The sequence below is a fragment of the Pongo abelii genome, chromosome 7 (assembly GCF_028885655.2).
Source record: "Pongo abelii isolate AG06213 chromosome 7, NHGRI_mPonAbe1-v2.0_pri, whole genome shotgun sequence".
Taxonomy (NCBI): domain Eukaryota; kingdom Metazoa; phylum Chordata; class Mammalia; order Primates; family Hominidae; genus Pongo; species Pongo abelii.
In genome coordinates, this window is record NC_071992.2 from 134,608,008 (window position 1) to 134,623,947 (window position 15,940).

Sequence of the window (15,940 nt, forward strand, 5' to 3'; positions counted from 1 at the left end):
TTCACATTGCTGGACCTCTAGGTTGTTTGTAAATTTTCCGTTTTCCAAATAGCACTGTGACAGACTTTCTTATCATAATCTTCGTATTTCTATCTACTTCTTAAAAGAAGCTTAAAAGCATATCGGTATTTCACATTCAAATTTAAATCACTTAGTATACCAGTAAATTCACCATTGGAAGTCTCTGAGGACAAAATGCAAATAATGCATATGAGACAAACAATACTATTTTATGATCACTTGAAATCTATATTTATCCTTCTAGAATAGTCATCTTTCAGAAAGCACATTATTTCCTCTAGGCAAATGGACTATTACTAGGTTAATCTAAAGGCAATAACATGAAACTTGGCTGACCCAGATTTCTCCAATATCAGTATGCATGCAATTACAATATTCTGCAGAATGACAAATACTCAAGGCTCTCAAAAACACACTTTATCATCCTTTCATTTAAAATGATGTACAATGGACACTAAAGTAAAACAAATAAAGTTTATAGCCAATGAAAGTTGACAGCATCCAAATCTTATGTAGACATATAAGTTACATATAGTGTAACTTAAGGCTTTCTTCGAATTCTAGCTTTATTTTGCCACTTCCACAGTTATTGAGATCTTAAGTGCTCTCATCATATTGAAGTTATTTATAATTCCTGTTAAGAATTATATACTCTTAACAGTCTAGTTTTAGATTCACTACAGTCTATTTTAAAAATTATTCCACTTTCAAGAAGCTAAATGGGGTTCTTACAATCTCTAAAGTGTGTGTGTATAATACATTCATGTATAGTTATACATATCTAAAATGTTTTTCTCCCACTAACCGGTGAAAAGCAAAATAAAAATACAACAAAAACTCCACTTATATCACTGGTCATCGTAACTATAGAATCACTCAAATTCTAAAGCGCCCTCACAATTGGCGCAGGTGAAGATAGCTAGAGCTGGATTGTAGAGTTGTGCAGGCTGCACACTATACAACTCTAGTGAGTGCAGTCGTACCCTGATTGATGTGACTGGTATTCTCTGGGGTTGTGCAGTATACAATCCATACAGCTGTATGTGACAACCTTGAAGTTAGCTCAGGTAATTCTGTTTGCTCATCCATTACTTATTTGTGCATCCTTCTCTCTAGTGAGCTATAAAAAAAGTTTTCAAAGGGAAGTAATCTTTAAATCTGTATACTATTTTCTATGAAGGAAATTCTGCGAAGAAACAATAACAAATTCTCCCTGACTCCCGTCTGTCCTAATAGTAAGGTGCTCTTTCTTCTCATCTCCCCTTCCATCCACCCATCAGGAAGCAACAGGGTACCTTGTGTGAGTAACTGTAGATTTCTGACTTCTTCTCGCACCTTCAGCTGGAGCACCTGTTGTAAGATGTGCTGCCGGAGGTTCTCCTGGGCAATCCCCATTCGCTCGAGCTTTTTGTCAGTAAGTCTCAGCAGGGCTCGCCCTGCAGGGTTTTAAGAAATAAAAGGAAAAGCAAATGAACTACTTGCTGAAGAAAGATGTCCATATTGGTCTTGACTAACCCTGCCATCACAGAAGTTTCTACCTAAACACAGACATTTTAGAATAAAGGTCCTCCATTATTATTGCTGACACAAATGGATTATCTGGGTGAAAAAAATATACATATTTAAAAGAGAAGCCTAACTTTTAATTGAACATTGGGAAACCCCACTGACTCACACATTCAGTTAGAATGTGTGACTCATACATTCAGTTAGATAAAATAGGAAAACCTTAACCTGGATATTTGGGTCACAAATTGCAGGTTGCCATAGAAACCATGCTCTTCATTGGGGGCTGGATTCTCAGGCTGGCCCACAGGAGCCCAAGTCACTGACAACTCACTTACAACTCAGCTGAAGCACTGGATGCTCTAACAGTGGTATATACAGAAACTCTAGCAATGCATAACACAGGATATAATAACATTTCTGTGAAATATGCATTTAAAGTCCAGTTTTAATCTGCAGGCAATTGACACTCCTGCTGTACCCCTGGCATTGGGCTGGAGGTTCCATCTCTAGCTGGTGGGAGCTATGCCTTAATCCCAATTACTGGCCTAATGCAAGGGTTTTAGCAGGGCTGAGAGGGAGAAGAGTAGGGTAAAAGGGCATCAAAAGAGTTCAAAAACAAGGCACCTCGAGGTGTGAGTGCCTGCAGTGTGCAGACACCCTGGGCTATGGTCAGCTGGCATGGCCTCTCTTCAACCTTTCTTTCCCTGTATACTTCTCTTCCTACTGTGATTTCCATCAAATTCTCCTCCACTCTGTGCTTGCCCTAAAATAAGCATATTTCCATTTTGAGGGTTTACTGCAAAAAATAAAAAGAGTGATCATTGCTAAATGCCCATAGCACCACCCCCTACTCTTCTCCGAGTTTCCTACTCATCACATCTGCAGTCTTTTCTCATTTCCACAGATGAAGAAGAGACAGAGGCAATTACATGTGACGAATGATGTCTTTAGGTATATTATCATATACATTTCACAAGGAGAAAGGTGAATGGAGAAAACCAGTTAGCAGCAGCTTGTGTTGTTTATGCTTCTAGTTTCCTTCCTTTTAACCTTTGCTAAGTGCATCAGTCAGGATAAGTTAGTTTATATGCTGTTGTAAAAAACAATTCCAACATATTAGTGGCTACAACAAACTTTACTTCCAGTTTATTCTGCATGTCAACTGCAAATCTACCCATCTTGAATGCTGCTGATCAATGTAACAAGAGGGAGAAGAGAAGGTGCTAGAAGATCTTCATGCCATCAATGAAATGCTCAGCTTAGAGTCATTTATAAATCATTGGCCAGAATTAGTTGCATGAACATTTCCACTGACAAAAGGGCCACCAATTGTACTCCCAACATGTGCCCAGAAGTGAGATGTTTAATAAGCAACACTAGTGAGAATTATACTAATATAGATGTGGCCCTGGGCCAATGCCTGGAGAGGAAGTGAGTTCTTGGATGTGCACATGTTTGCAGTGGTTGGGGGTGGAGGTCTGAAGCTTCAGTGGAGCCTGCATTTGTAAGGGGAATCCTACATAACTACAGCTCAGGCTTGGAAACACCAGGCAGATTGTGGTGGTCATGAGAAAAGGAAGGAAAGGACAAAATCGGACTCGAGTAATTTCCACTGTTTTCTATGGTTGGTGGACTAATGGGCCCCTAAAGATGTCCATGTTCTCATCTCTGGAACCTGTTAATTTCTTACCTTACATGACAAAAGGGACTTTGCAAATGTGATTAAGGTAAGGAGGATCTTGAGATGGGAGAGTACTTTTCATTATCCAGGTGAGTCCAATCTAATCACAAGGGTCCTTAGAAGTGAAAGAGGGAGATGGGAGAGCCAGAGAGAGATGTGACAATGGATGCAGAGGTCAAAGTGAAGTGGCCAAGAGCCAAGGAATTCAGGCAGCCTCTAAAAACTGGAAAAGGCAAGGAAATGAATTATCTCCCACACCCTCTAGAAAGCAGCTCCACTAACATGCTGAATTTAGCCCTATAAGACCCATTTTTGGACTTCTGACCCCCATAAGTGTAAGACAATAAATTTGTGTTGTTTAAAGCCATGGAGGTTTGTGATAATCTGTTACAGCAGCAGTTGGCCTTGTGACTGGAATTTACATGTTTTTAAGAAGCCAAACAGATGGCTTTAGATTTCCTTTCCTTTCCCTATTTCTGGCTGCTGGCACACACAAAGGTAAAAAGCAGAGGAATGCTAAGGAGAGGTGAGCCTGCGTGCCTGGCTTCCAGGACAGCCCTGCAGTCCAATGCTCTGCTCACTGTCAGACCTTAGTCTGGAAGTTTCACTCAGAAAACAAAGAATAGGGCTTAAATATCATTTATATGGATAATTGGCCTCCAAATAACAGATATCTACATCTTTATACATGTCATAAACTTACAAATACTGCATAAAACACTCCCTGAAGCTCCGATGATCTTAATCCCTCCCAACATAAAAATGTAGATCACCCTCCCTCCTTTCTGTTCCCAATTATTTGGGCTGTGGTTTCACAAGCTGTGGCATTTCCTAGCAAGAGCTGCCGAGGCATTGATAAGACACACGGCTGCTTTTGTGTTAAGTTGGCTGGGCCATCGTTAGAACACAGTGTTAAGGCATCAGAGTGAGGGTTTTGTTCCAGTGCACACAGCTCAACTTTCCTGTTTGATGCCTTCCTGTAAACCTGTAGCCCCAGCCTTTCCATAAATGCATCTGATTGGTCAAAGTATGGATACATAGCCCTACTAGAATGTTATTTCTACTTTGGTGGGTTAATAGCATTGGGTTTAAATATATGAGTCAGAAAATTCTGTCAGTTATAAAAGTCTGTTCATTTTCTGACTCTGTGATACAAACAATCATGCTTATGAACAGTTCACATATTAAATTTCCAACTGTTCAAATTATTTAATCCAAATTATGAGAATATAATTATTTCTACTCTGTCGGAAGAGAAATTGAGAAGTTAAAGAATATTTAAAACATGAGAGCTCGTCGTAATTTTTCCCACTCTATATTCAGTTGTGCTTTATCTTCCTTGGTAGGAAAATAAAAAGGTTAGTTTTCAAGAAAGATTAAGGATAAAATTTATTTTAAAATTTCCTGATAAAATCACTTCTAGAAAAGATCATGATCTGTATACCAAAAATCTTATTAACAAAATCCGATTCACGGTCTTCTTTGGATGGTTTCTACAGACGGATGGTTCTGGAAAATTTTTGTAATAATTAAATTATTTCTAGGAGTAAATGTTCCATCCATCTCCTATTCTCCCACCTCCTGAATACAAAATAAACAAATGTCCAAATAAGTGTGGTACTGTTTTGATGAGGTATCAAGGAAGTGATAAGCAATCATCAAATTATTTTACAATTTATGTTAATTTTTGTCGTTTATCATAAAATTCAATTGTTAGTTCAACAAACAATTATTGAGCACTCACTAGGCCTCTGTTACTTTGACACTCCCCCTGGGTACAGTGATGAACACAGCAGACAGGGTCACTTCTGAAGTCTTCAGGCTGACAAGGAAGGTAGCTCATGGCAAATGTCTACGAGTATGTGATGAATGCTAAGAAAGGCAAATACAGAGCGCATATTCTCACTCATAGGTGGGAATTGAACAGTGAGAACACATGGACACAGGAAGGAGAACATCACACTCTGGGGACTTTTGTGGGGTGGGGGGAGGGGGGAGGGATAGCACTGGGAGATCTACCTAATGCTAGATGACGAGTTAGTGGGTGCAGCGCACCAGCATGGCACATGTATACATATGTAACTAACCTGCACATTGTGCACATGTACCCTAAAACTTAAAGTATAATAATAAAAAAAAAAGAAAGGCAAATACAGGTCAGAACAGAGTGATCTAACCTAGTCTGGGCACCAGGAAGCTGTTAATGAGTAATGAACATGTAACCTAGGACTTAAGGAGGAAGCAAGAGTTAGACAAAACCTACTGACAGAGTAAATATTTTTTTAAAGTTGCCACATGAATGAAGAGGGGGGCTGCCATCGTAGACAGACAACACAGGAGCACCGTCCCAGTGTGAACATTCCCTGCCTCTGCTCACAGGAATCTCTTGGCCACCTTGCTCTGCGGTCCTCTGTCAATACAGAGAAGGACCAAGGAGTGAAAAATCAACTCAATCTCAAACAAGAAGCACCAACTGAATTGTCTGATACCATCAAAGTTGTTATAACAGTAATTAGGTGACCTGGGCTGCTGGGCCCTTCACCAACTCACAGACTCTTGGGGTTAGAAGAAGCTTAAAGTTTTTCACATTGCTCTTACTCCCTGCCTTTTACTCTTTTCCATTATTAATTATTTATTGATCACCATTATGTGCCTGCCACTATTTGGGGTGCTGTGATATGGAGATGAGTAGTGTCTTCTGCCTGCACGGAGCTCACCATTTAGTGTGGGAGGATGGTGACATACAAGTAAACCGACAACTAGATCTAGAGACAGACGTATGATCCCAGATAGTCATAAGTGCTCTGAAGAAAAAGCAGAATGAAGGGGCAGACAGGGATGCCTATTAAAAAGATGGGGGCTATTGTAGTTGGGGTGGTTAGGATAGGAAAGGCCTCTCTGAAGGGGTGAGGCTGGAACCAGAAAGGAGAATGAAGGAATAGAAGTGTCAATGCAATTAGAGGAATGGCAGGGAGACTAGTGTCACTAGGCACAGCCGGTGAGATAAGAGAATGGTCGGAAATGAGGTCTCAGAGAAGACAGGGTCAGATCCCACAGGGCCTTGGAAGCCCTAGAGAGGACTTTGGATTTTACTCTTCCAAATATGGAAAGTTTTGAGCAAGGATAACTTGGGCATGATATCAGGTATTAAAAGAATCCCTCTGGTCACTATGTGGAGAATGGATTCGAGGCAGAGGTATATGTAGGAGCAAGGAGGAACCCGTGGACTATCACAGTCATCTAAACAGGAGGTAACGGTGTCTTTGTACTGGGGTGGCGGAGAAGAAGTAATAAGAAATAGTAAAACTCTGAATGTATTTTTAATAACTTTACAATGCCCAGAAATGGGGTCTGAGGGAAAGACAGACATCAGAGATGACTCACATTTTCAACCTGAGCCACCAATGGCTGGGGGCACCATTTCCGAGCAAGAAATTGAGTCACTGCTCAAGAGAGGATGCATTGGAAGGAGGAAATCCTGGTAGTATTACTGCTATTTTTTCTTTAGAGAGCACTTGGGATATGGAGAAGAATAAACACGACAGAATTAAACAAAGAAAAAACAATTAAAATATTCTTCTTTTCTTGAATGCTCTTATTCCTCCAAAACTCTCCTCGAACCCCAAAGCTCTGAGTTGTTTGGGGGTAAGGTAAGCATAGGCATATCCTGGCAGAACTTAGAGAAATCAGAGGGACCTCTTACAACCCAGCTCTGTATTGTTTAGCCTTATGAGGTGCCCTCAGAGCTAAAAACATTCCCCAGAACTCCTTGTAGAGGCTCGGGCCAGGAAATATTCAGTGAGGATGTTCCCGCAGCAGGAACATGGTACTCTGCTAGCAGTCTTGGAAAATTTGAATTTTGCTGCAATCTGAAGCTTGAGCACACATAGAAAAAGCATGACTGTGTGTGCTCCACTAGAATGCCAGTAACACAAGAGAAAATGTGATGGTTACTTTTATATGCCAGCTTGACTTGGTTATGAGGTGCCCAGGTACTTAGTCAAACATTATTCTGGGTGTTTGGGGATGGGATTAACATTTAAATTGGTGACGTGGATAACGCAGACTGCCTTCCATAATGTGGGTGGGCCTCATCTAAGCAGCTGAAGGCCTGAGTAGAACAAAATGCTGATCCTTTCTAGACTAAGAGAGAATTCTCCTGCCTGATGGCCTTTGCACTGGGACATTGGTTCTTAATTTTACAGCAGCCTGCCAGCCTTTGGACTCAAACTAGGATGTTAGCTCTTCCTAGTTCTACAGCAGCTTCTAGCCTTTCAACTCCAACTGGGACACTAGTTCTGCAGATTCTGGATTTGCCAGCCTCCATAATTACATACGCCAATTTTTTATAATAAATCTCTCTCTGTATGTACATGTATATGTATATGTATGTATACATATGCTCATACTGTGTATATACCCTCTTGGTTTTGTTTCTCTGGAGAACCCTAATATGCTGGGGTGGTCTCTCCTGTCAGGTGCCCTGTTACCCCCAGGATTCCCTGGTGCTGCCTGTGTGCTGGCACACAGTAGTGCTCATAAGTATTTATTGAGCACATATCCTTAGTGCCACTAAATTAACATAAAAGTAATCTTCTTTACAACAAATTGATGCTCTCAAGACTACTAAATTACTTATATCAGAAAAAGATGTAAAAGACTTGATTGGAAGCTGTTGGGTAAAACAACAAGAAGAAACTGAACATATAGAGGGAAGAGGTTCCATTTCATTGTGGTGACCGCAGAAACACATGCCAATCGAAAGCAATAGAGAACATGAGACTAAATGAGGCTTAAAGAAAGATGAGTGCCTTTTTCTATTTTTGAACACACACCAACTGAGACTAGAAACCCTGCTGAGCAGATGAGCAGCAAGAAAAGGTGAGGGATAACGGAGTCACAGAGCAGTTTATTCATTTCCTATGGTTGCCATAACAAACTATCACAAACACAGGGGCTTCAAACAATAGAAATTTACTCCTCAGAGTTCTGGAAGTCAGCAGTTCAGCATCTGTTCCATTGGGCTAACATCAACGTGTCAGAAGGGCCACACTCCTTCTGGAAGCTGTAGGACATGATACATTCTCTGACACGCCTGTTTCTGCCAGCTGCCAGTACCCCCTTGCACGTGGCCACAAATCTCTGCCTCCATTCTCCTGTCACCTTCTCTTGCGCGTGTATAATCTCACTCTGCCTTTGTCTTACAAGGGCACCTGGGATTGGATTTGTGGCCCATCTGAACAACCTGAGATAATCTTCCCTTGTGAAGATCCTCAACTTAATACATCTGCAAATACCCTTTGTCCTTGTAACATTTTCAGGTTTCAGGGATTAGGACCTGATGCTGTTGGGTGGATATTATTCAGCCTATCACAGCTGAAAGGAACATCTGAGTTTCTGACTGGCACAGGATTCATTGTGCTCCACATGGAGAAGTGAGGCACAGAGAAAGTGTCCTGCCTAAAACAGCACAGAAGATGAGGTAGAGACTTAGGTCTAGACCATGTCTCCGACTTTCAAGCCCAGCCTGGTCTCTGGTCTCTATTCCAGGTGCCTTTCATCTTTTGCTCAGAGAATTGCAACAGACAGCCTGGCACAACTTTTCAAGATAAACGATTGCATGTCATAAGGCATGACTGGAAATGACAGGGAAAGCTGGAGGTGAGCCAAAAGTGGCCTCAGACCCTGTCCTATCGGGAAATCTCAGTGCCACTGCATGTGGTTGGGGGTGCCACTTTTCCCAGAATAGGATGAATTACAGGGCCTCTTTTCTGCCAGAAATAGATCATTGGACAGTTCCCCAAATAAATGGCCCTTTGTGCACTGGGTTAGCTCCAAAACTGCTCTCAGGTAAAGGCCTGGGTCATGCACCAAGGAAATGCCTGTAGATCCACCCCAGTCTGGCTGGTCCAGAGCAACAGGCACGGGGCATACAACCAATGTCCCATAGCCCAAACTTATGTTTCTCCAATCGTGCCATTACTCCAAAATTGGAATTTTGGGAACAAAGAAACAGAGAGGCAAAATCACAAAAGCATGGGATCACAGCTAACAGGTGTAGATAAATGCCTAGGAAAGCACAATCTGAGTCTTAATTTACTTATCTCTACAATGGGGATGAAAACTACACTATCTCATAGAATGACCATGAGAGTCAAATGAAATAATACATACATAGGACTTTTGCAACTTGGAACCACAATAACACAATTTGGATACTACTGTTCCTTGATTGGCCACCACTTCTTTTTACTCTTCCTCCTGCTCCTCCTCCCCTCCTCCTCCTCATAATTGTAATAATAATACCAAATGCCTATGGTGCAGTTACTCTGTTAAACACTATCCTAGTAGCTTTACATAGATTATCTCATTGTCAACAGTTTTCTGAAGGTACTATTATTATCTATTATTAAGAGCTATAAAACAGCTGAAGGCCTTATACCTAATAACCTGCAGTTCTGGGATACAAATATAGGCAGAAGCCATGCTCTGAACCACCTCCCTAAACTGCCACCCAGAGATTCTTTACACAAACCTATGTACTCCTCAAGGCCACTTCTTGCATAGGGAACAGAACTCATGAGCAAATGAGAGGCTGAGGGTCAGGAAAACGTCTTCATCTCTGAGGGCTTAAATGCAAGCAGTGGGAACATTGTCATAGCATCACTATGCACAAGGGCGTAATGGTTCACTTGGTGGAGAATGACAAATGATGGGTCTCTGAAAGCAGCCATCAAACAGATTCATAGACTGTTTGTATGTGTACCATGGACTGAACCAGCTATACTACTGGAAACTAGTAGACAATGATAAATAAGATAGTTTCCCTGCCAGGCGGACAATCATAGGTTCTTTGCAAGACCATAATAGGGGCATTTAACCCATCTGGCAACCATGAACAAAAACAAAAAAATCAAGATGGTTAGTAGGAAGAGCATTTAAGGCACAGGGAACAGCATAGGCAAAGACGGAGACCGAAGAACCAGAAGCTCTATATGACTGTGGTGTGAAACCTGCAGCAAGGAGTTACCGCTGGGCTATACTCGCCATTTCATGCTTGGTGTTAGTCTCTTTCTTTATTTTTACCTTCCACCACAAAGCAGCAGAGGTGAGACACAAGTGATGATATTCCGAATAGTAAAACCCTCCATTTGTAGAACTAATATTATAAACACTTCATTTTTGCCTACACTACATCTCTGCTTATTTCTGATAAAAGCAGCTCTTTTTTGTCTTTTGAGAGTGCTTTTTCTCACCTGGTGGGGTTTTTAACAGTTAAAAGCAATTTCCCTGTACAACTTTTTACTTCTAAAGTACTGTATAAGTTTCTTGCTTATTAGGTTTATCTTTGGATTCACTCCCACCCCTTCCCATAATGTAATTAAGCTCCATAAAAGCAGGGATTCCTTGAGGTTCTCAAGCACCTCACTAGAGCCTTACTCAACATAGGCACTAAAAAGATACTTGTTAAATTAATCCTAGGTATGTGACCCAGACCAGAATATCTACATTTCTTTGCTGGGATCGTTATGGCCGCTAAGAAGAGAGTTCTCTTTCTTTCTTCAACTATGTCCCAAGGGACAATATAATGCTAGACTTGCTGTTAGTGGCTGTCTTTACCACCTTATGGAGGGAATTTCCTAGAGAATTTAGCCAACAGAGAGACCAGAGCTGGGAAAGAGTAAAGTGGGGTGAGAGGAGAAAGTCAGAGAAAAAAAGAGAGAGAAAGAACATTATTTGGTTTCTCAAATACGGCCTGGCATCAAGTCAGATACCCCCGCACTCTTTGTTATGTGAGTCAACATGTGGCAGCGGACGGGGATAAGCTAGTTGAGCTCATTTGTACCACTTGCACCAAGAGAATCTTGACTTAAACATCCTAGTTTATGAGGGATTCTCAGTTAAGTCACAGTACTGCCATCCCTCTCCGCATTTCACAAAAGCCTATCATGGTGTAAGTGGGTAAGAATTATATGAACCTATAGTAATTGGTTCTCAAAAAGTTAATCATCGGTAAATGTATTTTAGTTAGAATTTCTTACAAATTATTTGAAGTACACCTTAATCTGACTGCATATTTATGTACGCTTGATGCATCAGGGAAACCTCCTTATAAAATTATACCAGAGGTCATAAACTCAGATGCTCTTGTCAGGATAACATAATTGGGTGAAGAGAACTGCCCTAAGGGATGACTAAGAAAAGGTAGACTGAAGCTGGGTGCGGTGGCCTATGCCTGTAATCCCAGCATTCTGGGAGCCTACGCAGCCCAGCATTTTGGGAGCAGGCAGATCACTTGAGGTCAGGAGTTCAAGGCCAGCCTGGCCAACATGGTGAAACCCTGTCTCTACTAAAAATTCAAAAAAAGAAAAAAAAAATTAGCCAGGCATGGTGGTATGCAACTGTAGTTCCAGCTACTGGGGAGGCTGAGGCAGGAGAATCACTTGAACCTGGGAGGAGGAGGTTATAGTGAGCTGAGATCATGCCACTGCACTCCAGCCTGGGTGACAGAGCAAGACTCCATTTCAAAAAAGAAAAAAAAAATAGAAAAGATAGACGGTAGTGGACTGGACAATTTTTTTTCCCTAAAATGGGCAATTCCAATCCATTCTTGCTATGATAGAATACAAGCTAAGTATTGCTACTTCTTTTATTTTTAAGTTAGATACAAGTGAAAATCCAGAAGTTCTATGAAATCTCCCAATTTAAAATTGGCTAATTTTTTCCATCCTATGAGAGCCAAACAAATTATGTATATATGGGTCATAGTTGGTTTACAAGTTGCTACTTTCAAATTTAACTTTTTTTTTTGAGACGGAGTCTTGCTCTGTCGCCCAGGCTAGAGTGCAGCGGCACGATCTTGGCTCACTGCAAGCTCTGCCTTCTGGGTTCACGCCATTCTCCTGCCTCAGCCTCCTGAGTAGCTGGGAAAATAGGCGCCTGCCACCATGCCCGGATAATGTTTTTGTATTTTTTAGTAGAGACGGGGTTTCACCATGTTAGCCAGGATGGTCTCGATCTCCTGACGTCGTGAGCCGCCTGCCTCAGCCTCCCAAAGTGCTAGGATTACAGGTGTGAGCCACCGTGCCCGGCCCAAATTTAACTTTTAACCTTCCTTCTTCCATGTCCCTCCAACTTTCAGTGCAAAGGAATTCAGGCAGCCTTGTTTGCAGGGTTTCGGCTGACTTTAGGAATGGACTCCAAGTTCTGTGATTCCATTCTGTGTAGCCTATTCTAAATCAATAGCCAACCAAGACCAAGTCTGAGCTAGCCCTTCATTTTTCATAACCTAGAGATGCATTGCAAATCCAGCTTCTTAAGTAACCCCCAGCCCAACGTCTGATTTCCTGAAGGTGACTACGAATAACCCAATACCAGAGCTAGCAAGGACTCAAAGGTCAGCCAACCCATTGCCTCATTTCCTGGCAAGAATACACACAAAACCTTCCAAGACCAATAAGTCTCCTCTCACTTCTACCTGAGAGCGCAGCCCACTGTCAAGCCCGGTCACTCACTTGGTTACATTTAGATGATTAGCAGTTAATTGAAGGCCCCTTCTCTGGGCCAAGGAAGAGAAGGGTTAATGGAAATTTGCACTGCAGTTACTGTAATTTACCATACTGATGGAAACTGTATATTGATTTTTTTTTTACCTGTCTTGGGTAAAAATACTATTTTAGACAATCCATTATTTTGGCTGAATGTATTCAGGTTAATAGGAGAAAAGTGGAATAACATTAATTCCCACCTGAAATATGAATTCAGAAAGAAATATATTACAGTGCTTTTCAAACAGAAAATGTGACCCTGAATTGTTTTTAGCTCTTCAAGAAGGAATACACAGCTCACACACAGTAAGTTAAAGGTTAAATATTCTAGTGTTTGTTAGTACATATAATTACCAAATCCCATCCAAAAAATTAATTTTTAAAAACCCTAAAAGATTTTGTTTGGGAATTTTGTCTTAGTCCCTGGGAAGACTCAGTAATTACTTGCCTTGTACCTCAGAGCAGATTTTTCAAGCAAAGAAGTCTAGTACCAACATAACGGAGACTATAATGGAAGATTTATGAGAAAATAAACAACCTTCAAGGTCTTTTCTGTTTTTGATAGGTAGACCAAACCTCTTGGTACTTTTATTTGTCAGCATTTGTATGCACTGGTTTGGGATTCTCTGTTTATTAAGTGTCACTAGGTGGTGAGAAACCCACTGGGCATTAGACCTCTTTTTAAATTAATTGCCAAGAAGCATGTAAGTGTCTATTAACAAGCATCTTCTTGCCCCTCAATATTCTACTTTGTGGTCATAACAACTAAACACGTAAGCACAGTGTTCACATGCCAAAGAGAACAGGCACTGGGCATGCTGGTTTCTACATGTGAATCAATTTGAGCCAGTACCTATAGCCAAAGCACTGTTCAAAAAAGTTTTAAGTCTACTTTGACATTCTTTCTCTAATACTGAGGGATTTGTATTTCCTTAAACTTTTAAATGATAAATGTTATCAGTATCAGGGATTTCTTAGGTAGCAAAATTAACAAGTATTGTCACAGCTTCAGATATATTCAATAGAAGAGACAGTAACAGTACTTTTGCCTTCATGGAGCTTAAAAATTACCTGGAAATGTAAGACCAGCAGGTATTAAATAGCTACAAAAACAATAATGTGATAAAACTCTGTAGCCATGACCATGAAGACCATGAGATACACTAGGAAAGTTCTGGTTAAAAAAAAAAAAAAGAGGTCTTGGATTTGGAGTTGAAAACCCAGGGCTGGATTAGCCAGTCATTAGCTACATGGTCATTGTTGTGATAATTTACCTGTCTAGGATTGCATTTCTTCGCTGGCAAAATGGGAATAATATGACACCCTCTCTCCCCATGTTGTGCTGAGTAACTACTCACAGCGGTAAGCACAATAAAAAGTACTGTTGGCTGGGCGCAGTGGCTCACGCCTATAATCCCAGGACTTTGGGAGGCTGAGGCAGGCAGATCATGAGGTCAGGAGATCGAGACCATCCTGGCCCACGTGGTGAAGCCTGTCTCTACTAAAATACACACAAAAAAATTAGCCGGGCCTGGTGGTGTGTGCCTGTAGTCCCAGCTACTCGGGAGGCTGAGGCAGGAGAATCACTTGAACTCGGGAGGCAGAGGTTGCAGTGCGCAGTGATCACGCCACTGCACTCCAGCCTGGCGACAGAGTGAGACTCCGTCTCAAAACAAACAAACAAAAACAAAAAACAAAAACCTGTCACTGTCTTCAGGAAGCAGACCTAAAGAAAGGTAAGAGGTCACCCAAGACCCTATGGGGAGCTGTGTAGCTCACTCCAAAACTATGATGGGAGCACCCGAAAGGATGGGATCCTGATGGTGACCCTGGGAAATCTTTCTAATGATAGAGGGGTGAAAAGAAAATGGCAACTCTATTTATTACATGTCAAATTTCAGAAGTCATCAACATGATATGCAAATAGACAAACTTTTCTGCTTCACTTTATCTAGAACAGGGGATTACTGACATTTGGGGCTAGGTGATTCTTTGTGATAGCAGCTACCTTATGCACTGCAGGATGCTGTGTGGCATCCTTGGCCTCTACCTACTAGATGACAATAATACTCCCCACCCCTACTTGCGTTAATCAAAAATGTCTCAGATTTTTGGCAAAGGTTTGCTGGAGGGCGAAACTACCCCTGGCTGAGAACCATTGGTTTAGGAGTTTGCTTTCAACCAAGTGATTCACCAAATGTTAACTCAAGGGCCAGAATAATCCTCAGTATTGGGGGTTTATAGGACTCAGGTTGCTGAGGAGGCAAAACAACAAAAAACTTACTTTTGGGAAAAATCACCTACTATATGTCAGGCTCTTTTCTACCCACTGTCCCAATTTAATCCACAGCAACACCCTGGGATGTATTCTTACATCCATGCCAAAGATGAGGAAATAGAAGTTCTTGGAGACAAACTAAAAACACACACAAGTAGCAGAACAAGGATTTCTTTTTTCTTTACTTTTTGAGAGAAGGTCTTGCTCTGTCATGTGGGCTGGTGTACAGTGGTGTGATCATGGCTCACCGCGGCAATATTCCTACCTCAGCCTTCAGAGTATCTGGAACTACAGGTGCACACCACCATGGCCGGCTAGGTGTTTGTTTTATATGTATGTGTGTATATACATATATATATTTTTTTATTTTTTATTTTTTCGTAGAGATAGGGTCTCCTTATGCTTCCCGGACTGATCTCAATCTCCTGAGCTCAATCTTCTGGCCCATCCTCTGGCCTTGGCCTCCCAAAGTGCTGGGATTACAGGTGTGAGCCACCATGCCCAGCTCAGAATAGGGATTTTGACTCAGTTCTACGAGCAAAAATACCCATGCATTTTTTTTCTTTTTGAGACAGAGTTTTGCTCTTGTTGCCCAGGCTGGAGTGCAGTGGTGCAATCTCAGCTTACTGCAACCTCCGCCTCCTGGGTTCAAGCGATTCTCCTGCCTCAGCCTCCCAAGTAGTTGAGATTACAAGCACCCATTACCACGCCCAGCTAATTTTTTTGTATTTTTAGTAGAGACGGGGTTTCACCATGTTGGCCAGGCTGTTCTCGAACTCCTCACCTCAGGTGATCCACCTGTCTTGGCTTCCCAAAGTTCTGGGATTACAGGCATGAGCCACCACGCCTGGCCCCATGCATTTGATCTTAAAGGGTCACAAAGCCCATAACTGTAGCACTTCA

The 15,940-nt window shown here is 41.5% G+C and overlaps 1 protein-coding gene across 1 annotated transcript in view; it reads right to left on the reverse strand.

The window, feature by feature from the left end:
• Positions 1-425: 425 nt before the first annotated feature.
• The window catches only part of SAMD12 (sterile alpha motif domain containing 12), a gene marked incomplete at its 5' end in the record, with an annotated part of 258,966 nt that continues 243,451 nt past the window's right edge, over positions 426-15,940 (reverse strand). Inside the window, 1 exon segment of the mRNA NM_001133757.1 lies at positions 426-1,457. Coding sequence (NP_001127229.1) covers positions 1,174-1,457 — 284 coding nt within the window. The 3' untranslated portion in view covers positions 426-1,173.